The sequence below is a fragment of the Apodemus sylvaticus genome, chromosome 11, assembly GCF_947179515.1.
Source record: "Apodemus sylvaticus chromosome 11, mApoSyl1.1, whole genome shotgun sequence".
Lineage (NCBI taxonomy): Eukaryota > Metazoa > Chordata > Mammalia > Rodentia > Muridae > Apodemus > Apodemus sylvaticus.
Genome location: NC_067482.1, coordinates 5,225,411 through 5,249,948, shown reverse-complemented (window position 1 = coordinate 5,249,948; position 24,538 = coordinate 5,225,411). Strand labels below are relative to the sequence as shown.

Here is a 24,538-nt window from a genome sequence, read left to right as displayed (position 1 = left end):
CCATCTCCAGGATTGCCTCAGTTGACACAGTAATGCCACTGGACATGTCAAGAGTCATGAAGCCTGTTGAGCTGTTTCACACAGGTCCAGCAAAGCTGGCGATTGCTGAAGGTCACTGTCCTTCTCTCTCTAACTTTTGGGTTTTGGTCTCTGTGTGTTGCAATCTTGGGCACTTCCTGAATTATCGTTCATTTTATGTCTTTTCCTTACAAAACTACATGAGTCTTTTTAGGAAATTCTAAAACTAAATTAATCTGGGCACTATTTGGAAGTCTTTCTTGTGACAGAGAAGCACATAGCTAGATGAGAACATTACTCCAGTAACTAACTTAGAGTATCTGTCCTAAAAAAAATAGCATATTTGGTGTGCAGGGTAAATAGAGACAATTGACAAAATCAGACTGACCAGGAGACTAAGCTATGCACTGACAGTTCTCTGTCTCTCTTTTTCTGACTCTCTGAAAATGTAGTTAAAAGATAGGGGGTAATACCCTATACCCTATATCCCCGTTGGAAGAGACCCCAGAAAGAATAATAAATTGATTAAAATAAACTTTCTATTTCTATCAATAAACTGTTCTATTTCTCAGAGAACATACAGTAATATAAGTGAACTATTGGTATTTGCTGTTCATTAAAAAAAAAAAAATAAAACAGTTCAAATATGCTCCATTTGTCTGGAATGCTTTCAAACAGCAAACATTACCAGCCTGGAAGTAGACTGCCATTATAATAAATGTGGTTTTTTTGAGGAGACAGTTGTTAGATTCTTTACATTAATATTATAAAGATGATGATGATGATGATGATGATGATGATAGGAATCATCTATTCTGTCTGTATTTCCTAATGGTAACTGAAGTTGTATACATGTACATGTAATAAAAAATAAAATACACAATCTGTACCACTTGGATAATCATAAGTCTGTCCTTATCCTGTGAAACTAAGAAGCACCAGCTTGCTAGTCTAGCTGAGCAGCAGAAATAGCCTGATTGCTACTCAGAGTCCCAGCAGGGGTCTGATTGCTAGCAAGTCAGAACTTTGAAACTCCCCTGACCACAGCCCAACTCATTCCTTTCCCTAAACAATTCCTCATCTCCTCCTTGCCCTGTGAGCAAGACCTTCCAACTCTTCCCTTCTCTCAAGACTAGGGAAGGGCCCCCTAGGAAGGCCCCGGGCTCTCAGTTTGTGTTTTCAATATTGCGTTTATGTACATTTTCATTTCTTGAATAGTTTTGTTTATTTCCTTAACATATCTTATTGTATTTTCCTGTATTTTTTAAGGGACTAATTTATTTCCTGTTTAAAGGACGAAATCATCATGTGATTGTATTTAAAGTCATTTTCTTGTACTTCAGCTTTGTTAGGATATCCAGGGATTGCTGGGCTCTGGTGGTGCCACATGGCCCTGGTTGTTGTTGATGTGTTATTATGCTGGCCTTTAGCAATATGGGTTTTTCAGTTACAGGTTTGGATGCTGAGTCAACAGTTTATCTTTGTAGGATGGGTGGGGTTTGGACAGTTCCCACTCCCCACACCCTTGAATTCTTTCCTCTTTATGTCCTGGCCAGAATGGCCTGGGGTTCTAGTGATTAGCTAGTCTTCAAGTGTAGTTGCCCGCAACTACAGGTGAACTGGAGACCTGGAAGAGAATTCTGGGGATAAATGGGGAGGCGACGAAAGAGAAAAGAGTCAGGACGACATTGATCAAGACCGAATTTTACTAATATTTAGTCAATATATATAGCCTTTAAAGTAAAACCCTGCCCCCAGACTTCAAGGAGATAGCTGAGAAATTCTTGGCTCCTCTTCTCAGCAGGTCGCCTGCTGGGATTAAAGGACTTCTTGTCTTACAGGTCCCAGGATGTTTCCAGGTGAGACTGCCCTGAGGCAGCCTTGATTTCCAGGTGAAAGCAGCTGTATTGTTCTCAGAAGAACAAAGGCCAGGGATAACACAAGTGGAAGGCTGGGGGTGGCGGCCAGGAATGTCGCAGGCTGATCGAATGGGCTGAGAAGCCCAGCTCAATGCTGTGGGGGAAGGGACATTCGAGTATAGCTGGGGGTTTTGTGGCCTGCATAGGCTTCATAGCCTCCAATGTTTTGGGTGTTAATCTTGCCTTTGGGCTCCTAGTGCCAGCCATGGCCTATAGTCCCTAGTACCACTGGGACTCCAGAAAAACAGGCAAGGTCAGAAAATGGAGTCCAGGAAATGCCAGGCAGTTTAAGGCTGATGGATGTATGTTAGGGGAATATGGTGGGCAAAGACTTCAGAAAGACCTGGGTGAACCTGGTACTACAGGCTTCTAGGAAAGCCTGTAGAGTTTTGGGGCATGAAATGAAACGCAAGGTATTGGGTGTAGTTTGTTCCTCTTGGATGTGCTTTCAGACGAATTTGGTAGCTTTTTAAAATAGAAAATAATCTACACAGTGTGTACAGGATCAGTTTAGGCCTGAAGTTGTCTTAAGGTTGTATTTTACTTGAATCCTAAATTATTCCTAAAGTCATGAAGAGAGAGAGAGAGAGAGAGAGAGAGAGAGAGTCAACACTCTTATAAACAAGACTTAATGATTCTTGGGTGTAGAAGTGAGTAAATGGTATTAAAAGTTAGTCATAATTAAGCTTTCTATTGCCTTGATGAAACACCATGGCCAACATCTAGTTAGGGCAGAATAGGTTACTTGGCTTATGCTTCCACATAACTGTTCACTACTGGAGAAGGCAGGACAGAAACTCAAACAGGCAGGATCCTAGAGGCAGGAAGCACACTGGCTTGCATTAGTGGGTCTCTCAACCTGCTTTCTTATAGAACTAAGGACCACAAGACCAGAGGTGCTCTCACCCACAATGGGCTGGGCCCCCAAAGATCAGTCACTAATGAAATAAATGCCCAACTGGCTTTCCTACAGCTGATCATATAAAGGCATTTTTTGTTTGTTTGTTTGTTTGTTTGTGTGATTTTGAGACAGGGTTTCTCTGTATAACCCTGGCTATCCTGAAACTCACTCTGTAGACCAGGCTGGCCTAAAACTCAGAAATCTGCCTGCCTCTGCTTCCCAAGTGCTGGGATTAAAGGCATGTGCCAACACTGCCTGGCTATAGAGGCATTTTCTTAATTGACATTCCCTCCTTTCCAGTGAATTTGCTTGTGTCAAGTTGACATAATATGAGGCAGGCACAGTATTTTTCCAATATGTATTCCTACTGGAAATGGTGATAGTTTTATTAGAATAGTCACTATAGTTGTCCTGATAGTATCAAAGATTTATCTAATCAAATATTGAAAGTGTATGAAACAAATAAAGCCTCTGTTCTGAATACCTCCATCCTCTGAGTTATGTACTAAAAACTATACAGCTAATACATTGTGTCAGGAGCCATAATAAGACAAGCTAATATACTAGCAGTTGTTCTTCCTGAGATGGTCTGCTTCACATTATTATATAATATGAGACAGATTCACTCTTATTGGGCAAGACTGTAAGAGAATTCATCTCAGGAAAAATTCCTCCTATTATTATGCCTTTACTGTTATTATTATACATATATAACAATAATAACCAAGCTAGGTATTAGCCTGTTCCTTTGGAGCATATCTCTGAAGATCTATGAAGACCTACTGTTTAGTATATGATGCTATATAGACAAATAGATGTCTTTTTAAGTCTTAACGGTGATCCTGTAAGAATTCCTAAAATCATGTCAGTGATTATTATGTTCTTTTATAGTTGGGACTGCTATTAGATCCTTTTCTGATAGTCAAAACTGCAAATAAGTATGCTGCCAGTCTCCCATGCATCACAAGTATATTACTTTTAGATAGTAACCAGACTTTCTACTACTCGGAACACATTCCAAGAGTTGTAACAAGGTCATTAAAAGGGAACTAATGATTTATTAGAGGTGCTAGGAAAGAAAATAAAATATTGACTGGGGTTTATCTATACAAAACTTCAATAATAACTTGGTTGTGGTTTTTCAACTTTCACTGAACCTGTGGAGATGTGACAGGTGATGGATGTTTAGCCAGATACTTACACCTAATGGATATGCATGTAAACATTCTCTGTTGTAAACTTCTATTTCAATTTATGATTTGAGTTTTTCATGTGAACTTGTGATGAACTTTTTAACATGTGATCATAATTCTGAAAGATGTTTAAGTACTAAGGACAAAGAGAAGAGAGAATTTTTTCCTTACTAGAATTTTTTGCTTTTCCGTGTTTAGAAAAGATTTTTTTTCTTTCCCAACATAGGATATTCCTGCTTTTCCCCCTTGGAAAAAGCTTTCATAGGAAACGTTTTACAATTTTGTAATATATGATGTAATCTCTTCTCAAAGTGTCCCTTTTACTTCCTGCAACTTCTGACTAGCAGGCCAAAAGAAGTTAGACCCTTGCATTTCTGCTGAGATAGAACAAAGACCATATTACTTAATTCCCCACTGTTAAGCTACAGGTGTCTATCCCCTAAGACAGCAGATTTTTTCCCTCAGAAACAGCAAGAAACTTTTTAGGAGTTTTTAGAAGTTGTCATCAGCATTTCAGTACAGTTAGCTAGAATGTCCAGGGACTCTCACACTTATATCCACACCATAGTCCTACTCTGTGCTCCCCCACCACTACCCTCTCTGAGCTGGGAAGCTCCCAGAAAATTGGATAAATAAATAATCTAAAGATAATTTTAGATGTGTAGGATGGCTTCATTTAAAGTTTATAGGATGTGTATAGTTTCCATGGCATTATACATATAATGTAAGTATCTAAAAGGTTTGACTTCTGCATAGTTATGTCGGCAGATCATTTTAAAACCACAAAGATCCCTGGCTTTCTGAAAAATAAAACTTCTATTTAGAGTTAACTGAAATATGTTTTTGGTTTTTTTTTTTTTTAAACAACTGGTCTAAACAGAAATGGTCAGAAGGATGTAGATGTCTTGAAGAGAGAGGAACTTGTCTAGAGTTCACAGGACTGGTTCTAACTCGTGGTTCTTCTGCTCTTTGTAGTTTTTTTCAGGTCTATCACTATTTTCCATAACCTTCATGACTAAGCTCTCATGGGTTCTGTATGTTAGCATTCCTCATTATGGATTTAAGGTAAGCTGTCCTTTCTGTCACTGTACTTAGGTTCTCTAATTGTAGTAACTGAACTGAATCCTACCTGGATCTTTTCATCAGCTATAATCCCTAACCAGCTCCTGTCCGGAATTTCCTTACAAAAACAAAAGATGAACAATTTCCTGTTAGTTTTACTTTGGCTAAGACCAGTAAGTCACCTCTGCCTTTCCTCTCATGTGAGGCATGTTATTTGAGAGAATTGAAGGGGGAGAGAAAGCTCAGAACAAATACGAAAGGTAGTCTATGTGATGAAAAATGTATTACTGTATCTGTACCCATTAAGGAAATGATGATAGGATCAGAGACTAAGATGTATATAGTTCATATCAGGAAATTAAAAGAAACAGAAACTATGTAATACCCACAACCATACTGGCTCCACAAGTTTTCTCTGCCATGGAGTGTAACATAAAATACTTTTCATCCCATAATTACAGCTAGCTTTGATGAAAACAAACAAGAAAATATTCTTACTATAAATCAATAACATGCATTAAATGAGTCATATTGTTTTAATTATAGGGTTGACAGGATTATGGAATTGGACAAGAAGGAGGATACTGGGGTGATGTAGTTAGAGAACCCATTCATTAGGCAAGTGGAAGCATCATTATTTCAATCCTAAACCTCCTGAGTGTAGAGGTGCTGGTGGGAGACACTGCTTAGCTGTGCAGACTGTGAACTTGGTGGAGGTTTTGGTTTAAAAATTTTTGTGAATATCAGTAAGTATTGAACTTAAAGACATAGCTGTGTTTATTCTTTGGAAACTTATGGAAATATAGAACTATTTGCCTTTCCTGACTCCTGCTTGTGTTACAGGCTTTGCAGCACAATGAATTCTTGGGACAAAACTTCTGTCCAGAACACAACACAGTAGAAATCAGTAGATGTCAGAACTATGTAATGTAAGTTTGAGTTCAGTGTTATAATGAGGCATAGAATGCTAGTAGACTTAGAGGGACCTGCCCTTCCAGGGTTAACACTTTGTCCTTTGCCTGCTCCCCGGAGTCACTCCTTGTGTACCAGAGAACATATATCTTTGACCTGTCCAGCAGGTCCAGTTACTCCAGGGTCCCGAAGAGGTGCTACCTGAGGGTCAAACGGGGGAGAAAAAGAAGGAAGTCAGGCAAAGGGGGGTTCAATTGTTGAGGCTTCGTTTAATGTTCCGGGGTACACAGGTTTTAAGCTCTCAGAGGAAGAGCTCTTCTCAAGGCAAGAACAAAGGAGGGAGGGGCAATTTGGCAGTTTCAGCAGGGAGAGATAAGGGTCCTCAGGTGGAGACATCTGATGTTTGCATAGTCTGGAGCATCCCACAGTTATTTCAGGAATTCCTTCCACCGGCAGTCACTGGGAGAGGCTCTTCTTTGTTTTACTCAGGACCTTTGCCCTGTCAGCCCTCTGGGCTGAAGTGAGGATCTCTAATGGCTTCCCACATATCTTGACCCTACTTCTCCATGGGGTAGAAAATGTGTAGAAAGGGTTCTTAGGACCTCGTAGAAGAGTTTTGGTGTTTTGATTGTGGATTTGAGTTGATTGTCTCATAACATTTCAGTTTGACATGGGATGCTCTGATAGGTTAGCAAATCCATATCGTTTCTAAATGTATAGGGTATGGGACCTATGAGCTGACCCTGATAATGTCAGGGCAGCAAGGGTGAGCTTTGCCTGACAGCATTTAGCATCTTCCCACCTCCTCATACTCTGGAAGACTTCAAGAACCCAAAGGCTGGTGTGTGTGTGTGTGTGTGTGTGTGTGTGTGTGTGTGTGTGCGCGCGCATCTGTTTGTGTATGTTCTGTGTATGAAATGCCCTATCAGAGAATGTCCTTTAATGAAAGGCAGACACATTTCAGCATGTTGAAAATAATCTTTTTTTGTCTGATGCTATTAAAATTGAAACAGATTTTAATGAAATTTAACTGATATGTTTTAAATTTACAACACTTTCACTTTGTATGATTGTTCTCATGATTGAATTTTGATATATAAAACAGAGAAATATTGTCATACATTATATCTCTCATGGATATTCAAAATAATAATGAAAAAAGCAGTGAAAAATTTGCATTTTGATTTACTGATAAGAAAACCTGTTTTGTCTCACATCTTCTCTCCTATAGTGTGGCCTGGCCTCTTTTTTATACAACTTCCTGACCAGTTTCTGGTCAGGAGGACATGGATGGGAAAGGGAAAGCAGAGGAGGCCATCCACAGACTTCCTCACAGATTGTCCTCTCAAGAGGAAGAAATCTGCTCTTTCAGCAGATTTGTAATCTGCTAAATCCTAACAGATACAAGGGAACAGAGAGTCACAGGGGTGGAGAGATTCAGGCAGTAATTGTAGGTGTTTGTAGAATTCTTAGCAGCGACTTTTATTTTAGTATGGACCCACTGTATGCTGCTGTGCTCCCACTACTAGCACAGGCTCAGTCTGTCACCAGTGCTGCTGAGGATGTCCTGTAGCTAAGCAGTTGTGGTTGTCTCTTCAGTCTTAGTACAGGATAAAGACAGGAATTCACTGACTCCTGCCTGAACTCTTGAGCTTCTCTGGTCCCAGGTCTAGAATCCCATGCTTCTGTTCTTGTGCATGACTGTCTACTGTGTCAGCAAGTGCTGTCAAAACTTTTATCTCCTTGGAATATCCGTGTCATTAGAAAGCGATGGAGTTTTTTGCTTCAGGAGTAGCAGAACTTGATCCATGCCTTTGACCTTTGTTAAGAACAGCATTATAGATTTATAAATGAATGACATGTGAACACTACAGAGTTGGATCATAGTATGACTCTGAAAAATCCCCAAACTTATTAGGCCTATTTCCTCTATGCTTTCTAGGAATTGTGATAGGTACATAACTATTGATTGTTTTTGAAATTAAATGAAGTACCTGATTCAAGTAATTTTAATTGATTGGCGAAATGTATAAAACATTGTAAGCGTATCATGCCTACTATACATTAAATATAAAGGACCATTTTTAATGGCATGTTAATAATTATGAGTTTTAAAAGGGAGTAGCAGTGAATATACAGAATAAACTTTGACATATTTTTGTGTGTGTTGAATTACAGATGTACTGGTGAAGAGTTCTTGCAAAACCAGGACATTGATCCCTCATCCTGGGGCTTCTGGGAGAATCACCTGGCCTTAGGTTGTATAATGATTATCTTGTTAATGATTGCTTATGTAAAATTGCTACCTCTTAAGAAAAGGATATATTCTTAAATTACCATTTTTAAATTTTCTATATTTAAATTTCCGTTGTATTTCAATTATCCTGACATTGAAAAGAAACTTTTCTTTGTACTGTAAATCAAACAAATAAACCTGCAGCTGACAAGGTTTTAGGTACTATGGTGGGCATTTTTTACAGTTGTTTAAAAAGATGTAATTTCAAACTATCTTCTGACTGTTTATAACTGTATTCGTGAACAAATGCTATAGCCAACATTAGCCAGAGAGGTGAAATGGGGTGAACAGAGAGACTATGGCTGCTCCCAGTACAAAGCTAAGGGACACTTGAGTGCTTAACCACAAACAGGCCACCTGTAGCATGCCCTCTACAGCTCAGAGCTTTGTGGACTAGGAGTAGAAAGAGTACAGAAGCCACAAGATGATAAGAAAGAATGGAAATGCAATATTGTCATGTACAGCCATGGCAACCTTGGTCTGTGTTCTAACTCTACAGCTACCTACACAAGAGTAGGTATCTGTAGAGGTATCTTGATCCCTTACCGGCACAGGAAGGAACACGGGGGAACTCAATGGGCCCATCCCCCATTCTGTTGAAATATTGATCAAGGGAGAGAGGTAGTCATTGGTTCACATGTATCCTTACATTTAAGCCTACCAGACTCCAGTGGAAAATGTGAAACCCCGAATTCCAAAGATAGCCCTGTTGAAACTCTGTGTGTCACAAGACAAATCCAAAGATGTGAAGGTGAGAAAGAGACTTGTAAAGAGGAGACTGTGAAGGGAGTGTAAGGGAGATGAGACAGGTGGGATGGAGGGGGAATGGCTGAAATGCATTATGTACATGTATGGAATTGTCCATGTTTTAAAAATAAAGATAAAATTACAAATATAAAAAAAGAAATTTTGGGGTTAAGTATTTGATGAAGATTTTTTTCTATTAGGTTTCTGTTATACTTAAATCAACAAGGAATAACTTTTTAAATTTTTTATTGGATATTTTTATTTATATTTCAAATGTTATCCCCTTTCCTGATTCTGCCCCCAGAAGCCCCCATCCCATCCCCCTCCTCCTGCTTCTATGAGGGTGTGTCCCCTCCCACTCACTCACTCCCACCTCCCTGCCCTTACAATCCCCTACACTGGGGCATCGAACATTCACAAAGACCAAAGGCCTCTTCTCCTATTGATACCCAACAAGGCCATCCTCTGCTATATATGCAGCTGGAGTGATGGGTCCCTCCAACAACAGAAACCAATGTTACTTCACATCATCAGAACCCAGTTCTCTCACCACAGCAAGCCTTGGATACCCCAACACATCTGAGAGGCAAGATTGAGACTTTGCCACAATGGTTACATACATAAGGTTTCTCTCCTATGTGTATTCCTTTATGACTTTGAAGAGTAATGATCCGTGCAAGGGCTTTACCATATTGGCTACATTCATAGGACTTCTCTCCAGTAATAATCTTTTATGACTTTGAAGATCACTGAGACAGGCAAAGGCTTCATCATGTGGGCTACATTCATATGGCTTTTTTCCATTGTGAACTCTTTCATCCCTTTGACAATGCCTGTGATATTCAAAATCTTTATCAATTTGCATATATTCACAGAAGTTCTCTACAGTTAGAATTCTTTCATGCCTGTGTATGTAATTGGCACTTGTGAAAGATTTGCCGCATGCATTATGCTAATAAATTTATTTATATATATGAATTACTTTTGCAGTGTTTTCTAAATGTAAAGAGAAATCAGATAAAATAAAATTTTATCATTTTGTTTATATCCATGGTATTCTCCTTTAATATGGATTGCATTACTTCTTTAAAAATTCCTGTGTTAGTAAGAGCATTTATTATATGGGTAATATTTATACCATCATTTTCCTATATGGGATTTTAAAGATATTTGACAAAACTTGCAAGAACTCAGAACTTTACCACAATGACTACATTCTTAAATTTTCCTGTAATATGAAGTATACAACATTTGCAAAGTAAACCAGGCAAAGATAAGATTTCTATAGTACTAATACTCATAATTATTTCCTGCAATGTGAGTATGTTGATGTATTCCCAATGAAATTACAAAATCAATTAACTATAAAATTGTATCACATTCAACAAATTTATACTAGTGGGGATAACTACATATCTTCTAATATTCCTGGGAGAAAGAGAGGTACAGTGTTTCTGTCAATACCTTTTAGGCATAGAGCCTTGTATCCTCTATATATGATATATGGATAGAAAGACAGATGATAGATAGACGGGTAGATAGAGAGATAGAGAGAGATGATAGATATTGCTAAAGATAGAAATAGATATATTGCTCCCTTATAATACACATATGAAAGGAAGAAAAATATAATATAAACATTGCATTTACATAGTTTGAATTTTTTTCTTCATATACATGTGATATTTGAATTATGATTTCTCTAACACTTTTTTAACTCCTATGAACTTCCTCTCACTAAACTTAACCAGCTTACAAAACATATGTGAGTAATATCTGCTTTACTATGCACTATTTGCTTATTAGAAGGTTTTAGATATATATGCATCACATGTTCAAAGTAAATACTTTTTATAATGTCTCAGTGCTGTGAGACTAAGCAAGCTGTAAGTAATGAGGCTATGATTGAAATTGTGCTGTCTTTTAAGGCATTGTTTCCATGTTGTCTGTCTTAAAGGAATGCCTTGTAAACACAGATCATATACCTGACACAGAGGTAAATGCATTTGTGAGAATGTAATACTCAATATCCTTAAAGCTCTGCTCATTTACACTTCTGATTTTTAAGTAAAACTTCAAGAACACATTAAGATATCGTCAGAGACATATTTGGATCAGCACACAAATAAAAATTACCTTATGCTGGGCAGTGGTGGCGCATGCCTTTAACCCCAGCACTTGGGAGGCAGAGGCAAGCGGATTTCTGAGTTCGAGGCCAGCCTGGTCTACAAAGTGAGTTCCAGGATAGCTAGGGCTACACAGAGAAATCCTGTCTCGGAAAAAAATAAAATAAAAAAAAAAAAACCAAAACAACAAAAAACAAAACAAAACAAAACAAAAAGAAAAGAAAATAAAAAAAATGATACCTTCCTTGTCTTCTAGAGTTTTGACAAATTTCTTCAATACTGTGGTCTTCCCAATAATAACCTAAAACACAGTACCAGAAAATGTATGATATATTATTGAGAATTATACAAAATTCAAGTTACTATCTCCAATGAACCTTAGAACCTTGACTGATAATTCACCTCATCCTTCCTTCTTCTCTATTGGAAGTATAGAAGAGCATCAGTTACAAAAACAAAAGCAAGCAAGCCAGCAGACAAACAAACACACAAACAAAAAAAATATTTGCCCCCTTATCTTATAAAGGGAAACAACATTCACAGTCTTACCTATAGCAGTGAGGTTCCTATAGATCTCCAACATCACATCTCTGTAGAGAGTCTTCTGGGAAATATCCAACAAAGTCCATTCTTTCTGAATAAAGCTTGCATGCACATCATCACATGTAACTGCCTTCTCAAATATCCTGCACATGTGTACAAAACTAGCATGGTGCTCACATATTGGACATGTATTTTTCATTGACAATATATTCAAATTATGCTGGTCTTACCCCCACTTATCTCTAGACATAGAAGTTATAATGTAATCATTAAATGATTTTAGAAAGAAACTGAACAGTAAGGTCCACATCTGCCTTTACCTTTTGAATATGATATAGCTGTAGTGGCTATTCCTGGTTGTCAACTTGACTATATCTGGAATGAACTACAGTCTAGAAATGGAAGGCTCACCTATGATCCTAATTTGGAGGCTCAGAGATATAAGTTTCTGACCTGGATCTTGGTATGGAGATCTTGAAGCATAGTGGCTAAGACAAGGAGATCTCCGAGTTCAAGATCATTTGGGATTAAAGGCATGGATACACACACCTTTAATATGGGCCACACCCTCTGCTAGAGACCCACATGCCAATAATCTGGGCTACACCCTGGAGATATATAAGGACATTGGAAGAAGGAAGATTCTCTCTCACTCTTCCTTGCCTGCTTGCTTCATGGGACTGAGAAACTGCTAGATCCTTGGACTTCCATCCTCAGCTGCTGCTGATCATTGTTGGGGAGTTAGACTATAGACTGTAAGTCATCAACAAATTCCTTAACTATATAAAGACTATCCATACGTTCTGTGACTCTAGAGAACCCAAACTAATACAGAAGTTGGTACCAAGAGTGGTTCTAGAGGAGCAGAAGTATAAGGATGAATGTTTCAAAATTTTGGAGTTGGTTGGTTGATCCAATAGCACCTTCAACTACTGAAACTTCTCCAGATTCTCTCCCTCCTGGGAGCTTGGAGAATATTGAATTCCCGTGTATGAAACTATATCTCAATCTTAAAGAAGCTAATGCCTTTGATTATCTTGATGAATTAGGTGATTCAGTGGTATACAATACTTTCTCCAAGTTGGGAAAAGAATCAAAAAATGATTTTGCTGGCTGGTTGCTCTTAGCATCTGGGGGGCGGGGAGGGACAATGAAGGAAAGGAAGGAGTTGTGTGATAAAATTGAAGAACTCCAGACTCAAGTAAACAATCTAAAAGTTGCTAAGTGTGTCCTTGAAGAGAATCTACTCTCTAGCAGCCTTAGAGCTTAAGTAGCAGAAAATCAAACTGAAGCCCTCATTATAAGGTTGGCTGAATTACAGCGAAAATTTAAGTCTCAACCTCAGAAGGTGTCAGCAGTTAAAGTAAAGGCATTAATTGGCAAAGAATGGGATCCTATAACTTGGGATGGGGATGTGTGGGAAGACCCTGTTGAAATTGAGAATTTTGAATCTTCAGATTTTCAAGGATTTGCTCCACCTGAAGAAGTAGTACCCTCAGCCCCACCCCTTGAAATAATGCCTTTTCCACTTGAGGAAAATAATCCCTCAGAGCCTGATAAACCAGCATTGACTTTTGCTGACAATACTGGTGTTTCTCAAGGCTCACCAATAGTTTCTTCTAGACCTATAACCAGACTCAAGGCAAAGCAGGCTCCTAGAGGGGAGGTAGAAAGTGTAGTCCATGAGGAAATACACTATACTAATAAGGAGCTTAATGAGTTTGCTAATTCATTCAAGCAGAAATCTGGAGAATACGCGTGGGAATGGATTTTAAGAGTGTGTGATAATGGTGGAAGGAACATAAAACTAGAGCAGGCTGAGTTTATTGGCATGGGCCCTCTGAGTGGAGATTCTAGGTTTAATATGGAAGCTCGCACAGTTACAAAAGGTGTCAAAAGTTTGTTTGATTGGTTGAATGAAGTATTTATCAAAACATGGCCTACTCAAAAGGAGTTGGAGATGCCTGATATCCCTTGACTTAGTGTTGATGAAGGGATTTTAAGGCTTAGGGAAATTGCAATGCTAGAGTGGATACATTGTGTAAAACCTAATCCTCCACAGTGGGAAGGTCCAGAAGATATGCCCTTCACCAGTCCTATAAGACGCAAATTGGTGAGAGGGGCACCAGCACATTTAAAGAGTTTTGTTCTTGCCCTTTTCCTTGTGCTAGACCTTAGGGTTGGAGATGCTGCTGCTCAATTAGATGAATTAAATTCAATGGGTTTAATTGGGCCCCAAGTTAACAAGGGCCAGGTGGCAGCATTGAATCGCCAGAGACAAGGTGATGGTAGTTATTATAATGGACAGTGTAGACAAAACAATGTTTATAATGATATGCCCCGTAATGGGCAGAGAGGTGGAACTTTTAATGGTATGACTCATTTGGACCTTTGGTGCTGGCTAATCAATCATGGTGTTTCCGGGGATGAAATACATAGGAAACCTACTGCATATCTGTTTGATCTGTACAAGCAGAAAAATCCTCAAACAAATGATAGAAAGGCTGCATTGGATCGTGGCAAAAGGCAATCTCGGCCAGTGAATCAATTTCCAGACTTGAGCCAGTTTACAGATTCAGAACCCCTTGAATGAAGGGGTGGCCGGGTTCCCCTGAGGAAAGATCTTGTTAAGACACCTAAAAGTTTTGCTGTAGTCTTTCTCCAATTCTTCCCCAGAGGGACCTACGGCCTTTTACAAGGGTAACTGTACACTGGGGGAAAAGAAATAATCAGACTTTCCGGGGGCCATTGGATACTGGTTCTGAATTGACACTGATCCCAGGAGATCCCAAGAAACATTGTGGCCCTCCAGTTAGAATAGAGGCTTATGGAGGACAGGTGATTAAAGGAGTTTTGACTGATTAGGTCCAGTGGGTCCCCGAACAGATCCTATGGTCATTTCCCCAGTTCCAGAATATATAATTGGGATAGATATACTCAGAAATTGGCAGAATTCTCATATTGGTTCTCTGACCTGTGGAGTGAGGGCTATTATGGTTGGAAAGGCAAAATGGAAGCCTTTAGAGTTGCCTCTGCCAAAGAAAATAGTGAATCAAAAACAATTTCGTATTCCTGGAGGAATCGCAGAAATTACTGCCACAATCAAGGACTTGAAAGATGCAGGGGTGGTAGTTCCCACCACATCTCCCTTTAACTCTCCCATCTGGCCAGTGCAGAAGACAGATGGATCATGGAGGATGACAGTTGACTATCGAAAATTAAATCAGGTAGTAACTCCAATTGCAGCTGCTGTACCAGATGTAGTTTCGTTACTTGAGCAAATTAACACATCTCCTGGAACCTGGTATGCAGCTATTGACCTGGAAAATGCCTTCTTCTCAGTACCTGTACATAAGGACCACCAGAAGCAATTTGCTTTCAGTTGTCAAGGCCAGCAGTATACCTTTACAGTGTTGCCTCAAGGGTATATTAACTCTCCTGCCCTGTGTCATAACTTAGTTAGAAGGGACCTTGATCATTTGTCTCTTCCACAAAATATCACATTGGTGCACTATATTGATGATGATATGCTGATTGGACCAAGTGAGCAGGAAGTAGCAACCACTTTGGATTCATTGGTAACACATATGCATATCAGAGGATGGGAAATAAATCCAACCAAGATTCAAGGACCATCTACTTCAGTGAAATTCTTAGGAGTACAGTGGTGTGGGGCATGCAGAGATATTCCTTCTAAGGTGAAAGATAAGTTATTGCACCTGGCCCCTCCCACCACCAAGAAAGAAGCACAACGTTTAGTGGGTCTATTTGGATTCTGGAGACAGCACATTCCTCACTTAGGTGTGTTACTCAGGTGTATTTACCGAGTGACTTGGAAAGCTGCTAGCTTTGTGTGGGGCCCAGAACAGGAGAAGGCTCTTCAACAGGTCCAGGCTGCTATACAGGCTGTACTACCACTTGGACCATATGATCCAGCAGACTCAATGGTAATTGAGGTGTCAGTGGCAGATAGAGATGTTGTTTGGAGCCTCTGGCAGGCCCCTGTAGGTGAATCACAGAAGAGACCTTTGGGATTTTGGAGCAAAGCTCTACCATCATCTGCAGACAGCTACTCTCCCTTTGAAAAACAGCTCTTGGCCTGCTATTGGGCCTTAGTGGAAACTGAACGTTTGACAATAGGATACCAAGTTACTATGCGACCTGAACTGCCCATCATGAGCTGGGTGTTATCAGACCCTCCAAGTCATAAAGTAGGGTGTGCACAACAGCAGTCTATTATCAAATGGAAGTGGTATATATGTGATCGGGCCAGAGCAGGTCCTGAAGGCACAAGCAAGTTACATGAAGAAGTTGCTCAGATGCCTATGGTTTCTACTCCTGTTACAATGAAATCTGCTGCCAAGCATGCGCCTATAGCCTCATGGGGTGTTTCCTATGACCAGTTGACTGAAGAAGAGAAGACTAGGACCTGGCTTACTGATGGCTCTGCACGTTATGCAGGCACCACCCAGAAGTGGACAGCTGCAACATTACAACCCCTTTCTGGGACAAGCCTGAAAGATACAGGTGAAGGAAAATCTTCACAATGGGCAGAACTTCGGGCAGTACACATGGTATTACAGTTTGTTTGAAAGAAGAAATGGCCAGATGTATGATTGTTCACTGACTCATGGGCTGTAGCCAATGGATTGGCTGGATGGTCAGGGACATGGAAAGATCACAATTGAAAAATTGGTGAGAAAGACATCTGGGGAATAAGTATGTGGATAGATCTCTCCAAATGGGTAAAAGATGTGAAGATATTTGTGTCCCATGTAAATGCTCACCAAAAGGTGACTTCAGCTGAGGAGGAGTTCAATAATCAAGTGGATAAGATGACCCGTTCTGTGGACAGTCAGCCTCTTTCCCCAGCCATCCCAGTTATTGCCTAGTGGGCACAGGAACAAAGTGGCCATGGTGGCTGAGACGGAGGTTATGCTTGGGCTCAGCAACATGGACTTCCACTCACCAAGGCTGACCAGGCTACAGCTGCTGCTGAATGCCAGATCTGTTAACAGCAGAAACCAACACTGAGCCCCAGATATGGCACCATTCCTCGAGGTGACCAGCCAGCAACCTGGTGGCAGATTGACTATGTTGGACCACTTCCCCCGTGGAAAGGACAGCGTTTTGTTCTTACTGGAGTAGATACTTATTCTGGTTATGGATTTGCCTTTCCTGCATGTAATGCTTCTGCCAAAACCACGATCCGTGGACTCACAGAATGCCTTATCTATCATCATGGTATTTCACACAGTATTTCTTCTGACCAAGGAACTCATTTCACAGCCAGAGAAGTGCGACAGTGGGCCCACGATTATGGAATTCACTGGTCTTACCATGACCATCCTGAAGCAGCTGGTCTGATAGAAAGATGGAATGGCCTTTTGAAGACACAGTTACAGCACCAATTAGGGGGCAACAGCATGGAGGGCTGGGGCAGAGTTCTTCAGAAGGCAGTATATGCTATGAATCAGCATTCAATATATAGTACAGTTTCTCCCATAGCCAGGATCCATGGGTCCAGGAATCAAGGGGTGGAAAAGGGAATAGTTCCACTCACTATCACTCCTAGTGACCCTCTAGGAAAATTTTTGCTTCCTGTCCCCACAAATTTAGGTTCTGCTGGCCTAGAAGTTTTGGTTCCAGAGGGGGGAGTGCTCCTACCAGGAGCCACAAGAAACATTCCATTGAACTGGAAGCTCAGACTTCCCCCAGGCCATTTTGGGCTTCTAATGCCCTTAAACCAACAGGCTAAGAAAGGAATAACAGTGTTAGGAGGGGTGATAGATCCAGATTACCATGGGGAAATGGATTACCTCTCCACAATGGAGGTAAGCAGGATTATGTCTGGAGAGCAGGAGATTCCCTAGGGCGTCTCTTAGTACTACCATGTCCTGTGATTAAAGTCAATGGGAAACTACAACAGCCTAATCCAAGCAGGATGACAAAGTACACAGACCCATCAGGAATGAAGGTATGGGTCAATCCTCCAGGAAAAGAACCAAGACCTGCTGAGGTGCTTGCCGAAGGTGAAGGAAATACAGAATGGGTAGCAGAGGAAGGTAGTTATAAATACCAGCTAAGGCCACGTAACCAGTTGCAGAAACGAGGATTATAAGTAATATGAATGCTTTTATATTATTTTGTTAAAGATACATTTGTCTTTCTTCCAATCCCTTTAACATCATTTGGTATTGAAACACTAAAAGAATGTTCCCAAGGGACATTTCCGCATTGTAAATTTACAAATGTGTTTGCGATTGTACGAGGAATAGTTATATAATGTTAGGCGTATTCACAATCTTGCTATTGTTTCATGTGGACATGAGATATTATTTGTGTCAAGTTGACAAGGGGTGGATTGTAGTGGCTATTCCTGGTTGTCAACTTGACTATATCTGGAATGAACTACAGTCTAGAAATGGAAGGCTCACCTATGATCCTAATTTGGAGGCTCAGAGATATAAGTTTCTGACCTGGATCTTGGTATGGAGATCTTGAAGCATAGTGGCTAAAACAAGGAGATCTCTGAGTTCAAGATCATTTGGGATTAAAGGCATGGATACACACACCTTTAATCTGGGCCACACCCTCTGCTGGAGATATATAAGGACACTGGAAGAAGGAAGATTCTCTCTCACTCTTCCTTGCCTGCTTGCTTTGTGGGACTGAGAAACTGCTAGATCCTTGGACTTCCATCCTCAGATGCTGCTGATCATTGTTGGGGAGTTGGACTACAGTAAGTCATCGACAAATTCCCTAACTATATAAAGACTATCCATACGTTCTGTGACTCTAGAGAACCCAAATTAATACAATACCCTTGCAAGAGAAAGGCCAATTAACAGACATAAAGAGACAAACAGTTCAACAATACTAAGCACACATCATAGATATTGTTTGAATAATTATTAACTGCAAATAGAAATGAGCTTTTAGTGAGATATCTATTTTTACTACAACAATTCTTCCTATCCATGAGCTCAGAAGATCTTTATCTTTCCTTTTGAAATCTTTAATTTCTTTCTTCAGGGATTTGAAGCTCTTTTCATACAGATCTTTTACTTGCTTGGTTAGAGTTACACCAAGGTATTTTATTAGTGGCTATTTTAAAGGATGTCATTTCCCTTATTACTTTCTTGGCATATTTATCAATTGTAGGGTTACTGACTTCCTTGAGTCAATTTTGAATCCAGATATATTGCTGAAGGTGTTTATCAGCTGTAGAAATTCTCTGGTAGATTTTTTGGAGTCACCCATATATACTATCTACTCATCTGCAAATAGGGATGCTTTGAATTCTGCCTTTCCAATTTGTAGCCCCTTGATCTCCTTTAGCTGTTTTATTGCTCTGGCTAGAATTTCAAGTACTATATGGAACAGATAGGGAGATAGTGAGCAGCCTTTGCTTGTCCCTGATTTTAGTGGAATTTCTTTAAGGTTCTCTTCGTTTAGCTTGATGTTGGGTATTGGCTTGCTTTATATTACTTTGATAACCTTTACATATATGCCCTGTATCTCTGATTTGTCTAATACCTTTAACATGAAGGGATGTCAAATTTTTATCAAAGGCTTTTTCAGTGTCTAATGAGATAAGAATAAAATTCTTAGATTCCATTTTACACAAGCCAGAATGGCTAAATTCAAAAACTGAAGAGATAGCACATGCTGACAAGGATGTAGAGAAACTGGACCACCTCTGCATTGCTGGTGGGAATGCAAATTTGTACAACCACTGTCAAAATCAATTTGGTGGTTTCTCAGAAATGTGAAAACAGTTTACCTCGAGAATTAGCTATAAACAATCCTTGGTATATACCCAAAAGTTGCTCCAACATCCCACAAAGTCATTTGCTCAACTATAGCAGCTTTATTTGTTAACAGCTACAAACTGGAAACAACTTAGATGTCCCTTAACTGAAGAATGGATAAAGAAAATATGATAAATCTTCACAATGGAGTACCATTCAGCTATTAAAAACAAAGACATCATGAATTTTGTATGCAAATGGGTGGAATTTGAGTATATCATCCTGAGTGAAGTATCCCAGTCCCAAAATTACTTGCATGATAGCTACTCACTTATAAGTATATACTAGGTATAAAATATAGGTACCTTGCTATACATCACAGACACAAACAAAGTAAAGAATAAAGAAGACCCAAATGAGGAACTTTGAATCTCTCTTGGAAGGGGGAATAAAATCATCATAAAAGACAGATGGAGGGAGGGATTTGAGATGGAGAGGGGATGTGAAAGGGAATGGAGCTTAGGATCTAGTGTGAGGAGGGATAGGAGAGATGGCTAGATGACCATGAAATGAATGGAAATTTTATTGTTGGGGATGAGGTGGTGGCAGGGATCTCCAGGAAGAGACAGAGACCTGGAATAAAGGAGACACCCAAGAATCAATGGGGTGATCCTAGCTGTGACTCATTACATTGAAGCCTCCTCCTTTAGCCAGGCTGAGCAGTTAGGAGTAATTATTGTTTCAGCAAATAAGTGCACTCAATGGCTAGGGGATCATTAGTATCCATTACTCTGTCTTCAAGAGTTCTGAGGCAATTTTCTGATTACTGGAAGGACCATTCACACATGGGATGCATATTCATGCATCAGGCAAACTACTCATTTATTCCAACATAAAGTCAAAACCAACACAACAGGTAGGAAGAATGCCATGCACCTATAACCCAATGACTCAGGAGGCTTAGCCAGTATCACTGCCATCAATAAACACCCACCTGCAAAACAGGATAACATTCTCTGCCAAATTTAAGCATTCAAGATATGGCTGAAGATCAGCATAACAGCATATATGTCACATGTATGAAACCCAACATTACAGGCCCATCTGCCATCATAAAAACTAACAAACAAACAAACAAAATCTAGGCATGTTAGACCACATAGAATATTATTACTCTGGATCCAAAACAAGGTGCATCTCTAAGTTAGAGGCCTGTTGGAGAACAGTCAAAGCTACACAGAAAATCATTGTCTTCTAAAGCAAACACATAAACACCAAAACTCAAAATATACAAACATTAATCTATCAAAAATTCAGCCAGGATATTATTGTGCTTTGCACAAAGATTACCATTGTGTTATTTAGACACTGATTATGTGCTTCCACACATCATTGATTGATTGGCTGCAATCATCATTTTAAGTATCTTCTTCCTCAATGTTTTATAAGCATCCCTAGCCATTTATTTACTAATTTGTAAATGAAAGCCTATGACTGAGTAGGTGAGAAAATAAGACTTCAATGGTCAAGGATAAAGGGAGTAGGGATTCATTATGGTGAGAGTGCATGAGATGTCATGAGAAAACACGTCTATGCTAGAGAACCAGATCAGTACTGAAAGGCAAGTATCACTAGGATTTTGACTAGGGATTGGTCAGATTTAAAGAATAACATTAGAGGAATACTGCTCAGTTATTGTTCCCTTACAGCTTGATAAATGAATATAATACTAGAGAAGTAATTATTTAGGAGAAAGTTGTAATGAGAAAAGCAACATTACTAAAACAACCACTAACATTTGGCACACCAATGAGTGGCAAGAACTCCATAAGAACAACAACTTGGAGAGAAGTACTTTCTGAGTAAGTTTCTCAGGCAGGAGCTCATGGCCCTTTGAGTAGAACTTTAGAAGTACAGCACACCCACAGACAAGCTTTTTCTTGCAAAGAAAGCAAGAAAAAGAGAGGAAATGCAGGGTTATATCTTTTAAGACATCCATGCTGAGTAAAAAGAAGTGGCTCTTCAACATAAGCAAGTATCCCCAAACTGGACACAGTTCTTAGCAAGTCATGAGGCTAAATTCCTTTGAGAAGGGGCTCATGCTGGCCTGACTCACACTGGACAGAAGAGCAAACACCTGTGATAACATCAGCTTCCCAGAGAAGGGGCAGAGGTCAGAGATGTTGAAACATCCCTGGGTTATACTTCAAGAAAAAGAGATGGAAAACAATATTCCAATCAAATGGACCTAAAAGATAATCTGGTGGAGTTATTTTATTATCTAACAGAATAGACCTCAAATGAACATTATTCAAAGCAATGCAAATAGAAACTACATGTTCATCAAGAAAAAATAAATAAATAAAAGGAGAATGTTGCAAAACTTGCATGTATGTCGAATAAATAAAAGCACCCATAGTTAGAAACACTCATGGACCCTCATACATTGAAAATGGGAGGCTTCAATACCCGACTTGAATCACCAAAGCACAGACCCTCCAGACAAAAATTGAAATGCCAGCACTGACTGGTGTTAAAAAAACAAATAAACCTAACATATTTATAGAATATCCCATAAAAAATGAAGTAAAATTCCTTCTTTTCAGCACCTCCTGATTGTTTCTCCAAAACTGAGAAAATAATTGAACACAAAGCAAGTCTCAACAGACCCAAGAAAATGAAAATAACCACCCCACATCTTCACAGCCCATCATGATCAAAGTTCCACATCAGCAACGTAGAAGCAATTAAAGGCATACAGACCCACTGAAAACGAAAACCTGTCTACCAAAGAAAAATATGTCAAGATAGAAATAGAGAAAGAAATTCAGTACTTTTTAGAACTCAATCAAATAGAATGCACAACATGCACAAATGTAAGGGAGACAAGTAAAGTGGTGATAATAGGATAGTTCTTACTACGAAGTTTCACATGCAAAAAGAGATCTCATGCTAGTAATGTAACCATACACCTGAAAGCTCTAGAAGAAAAAGAAATAAGCACACACAAAAGGAAAAGACAGCTATAAACTATCCAACTCAGGGTCAAAAGACAAAGAAGGATCACTTAAAATGTAAATAAAGAATATATCAGAAAAAAGAGAGACAGGGATAGAGAGATAGAGAGGGGAGAGAGAGAGACAGAAAGACAGAGAGAGACAGAGAGGGGGAGAGAGACAGAGAGAGAGAAAGAGAGAGAGAGAGAGAGAGAGAGAGAGAGAGAGAGAGAGAGAGAGAGAGAGAGAGAGAGAGGGAGGGAGAGGAGAACAAGACAAAGAATTAAGGAAATAAAAAGACAGTGTTTTCAGAAAAAAAAAATGGACAAGTCCTAAAAGGCAGGGAGAGAATATCTAAAATAAACAACTCAGAAATGAGAAGCATCACATAACAAAAGACAATGAGGAAATCCCAATAATCAGAAGGACTTATTTTAAAATCCTCTACTCCACCAAATCTGATGGAGAATTCTTGACTCCTCCAGCATCATGTTGCAGTTGATATTGCTGTAGTTGATTTTGTGTGTGTTTGGTTGGTTGTTTTTTGTTTTTTTTTTCTTTTTACCTCATGCCCTTAGAGAAAGCTCAAAAGGGTTAGGCCCCCAACTCTTACATGTTCTTCCAAGCATTCTCCATGAAGAAGGGCATCTGTGAAAGCCTTGCTTAATCAGCTCACACCACAACAAAACATTGCTTTTCCATTTCAAATGCTGTCACTTGGTGTCATCTTGTCCATATTGTAGACCTATGCTTTTATCAAGAAGAAAATGGATTTTTATGGCACAATAAGTATTAATATCTATTGTGATCTCATAGTTCCCCATTTAGCAGCTTTTTAGAGTTATGCTCTTTATGGGGATGGGTGGTGCATATTGCTATTTGTAAATCAGATTGTCTCATTTTTATGGTTTGGAGTAAAAATTCTGAGCAATCCTGCAGAGTAAATTTGTGTATTCTAGGATTCTAACTGCTAATAATTAGAATAGTAACTACACTTGGTCTGTCATATTGTCAGAGATTCAACCGATCATATATTAACCATATATGAAACCAATAATGTTTCTGTTCTGAATATTGCCACTCCCTGAATTACACAATATAAACTGTGTAGCTACATAAATGAGATATAATAAGGAATCTGGAATGATTGTAAGTATGTAGAATAGATGTATTTAAAGCTTAAAGGATGTGTACAGACTGCATACCATCTTCTGCAGAGTGTGGTGACAGGTCCTTCTTTTAAAAACCACAAAGAACCCTGGCTTTGCCAAGAGTGAAGACTTTGGTTTAGAGTTAACTGAAAGAGTGTTTTGAAAGATCTGGTCTGAAAGACAAGGGGAGAAGTGGTCAGTAGGATGTAGGGGGTCTTGAAGAGGGAGGAGCTTGTCTAGATTCTTAGTCACCGGACTGGCACTAACTTGTGGTTCTGCTCTTTGTAGTTTTTTTCAGGTCTATCACTATATTCTGGAAGCTTCTTGCCTAAGCTTTCATGGATTCAGTACTTTAGCATCCCTCATTATGGGTTTAGGGTAAGATGTCCTGTCACTGTACTTGGGTTTTCTGATTGTAGTAACTGAAATGTATCCTATCTGGGTCCTTTTGTCAGCTATAATCTCTAACTAGCTCCTGCCAAGGAATGTCCTTCCAGGAGGAAAAATGAACAGTGTCCTGTTAGTTTTACTTAGCCTAAAGTCAGTAAGTCGCCTGTGCCTTTCCACTGTCGTGTGTTATTTGAGAGAATTGACGTGTGAGAGAAAGCTCAGAGCTAAGAGGAAAGGTAGATGATAGGATGAAATATTAACAAATCAGTGTTTCTGAGCAATGAGGAATTGATGACAGGATCAGAGGCTACAACATATAGTTCATATCAGGAAATTAACAGAAACAGAAACCATGTAATACTCACAACCATACTGACTTCACAAACTTTCTCTGCAGTGGAGTGTATCTTAATATATTTTTCCTCCGACAATTACAGCTGGTTTTGATGAAAAGAAGCAAGAAAATATTGTTAGTATAATTCAGTAGTATTGTTGTAATTATAGGTTTTATGGGGTTGCAAAATTGGAGT

At 39.3% G+C, this 24,538-nt stretch overlaps 1 protein-coding gene across 4 annotated transcripts in view; it reads left to right on the top strand.

The window, feature by feature from the left end:
• Positions 1-10,095, top strand: part of LOC127696114 (ATP-binding cassette sub-family G member 3-like) — a 120,836-nt gene extending 110,741 nt beyond the window's left edge. For 2 of the 4 annotated variants that reach the window (XM_052198625.1, XM_052198624.1), the window contains exons 14-16: positions 5,007-5,096; positions 5,937-6,022; positions 8,184-10,095. In XM_052198625.1, the coding sequence (XP_052054585.1) occupies positions 5,007-5,096; positions 5,937-6,022; positions 8,184-8,337 (330 nt within the window). In that variant the 3' untranslated portion in view covers positions 8,338-10,095. The remainder of the gene's footprint in view (positions 1-5,006; positions 5,097-5,936; positions 6,023-8,183) is intronic. The other 2 variants (XM_052198626.1, XM_052198627.1) reach the window with 2 other exon arrangements.
• The last annotated feature ends 14,443 nt before the right edge of the window (positions 10,096-24,538 follow it).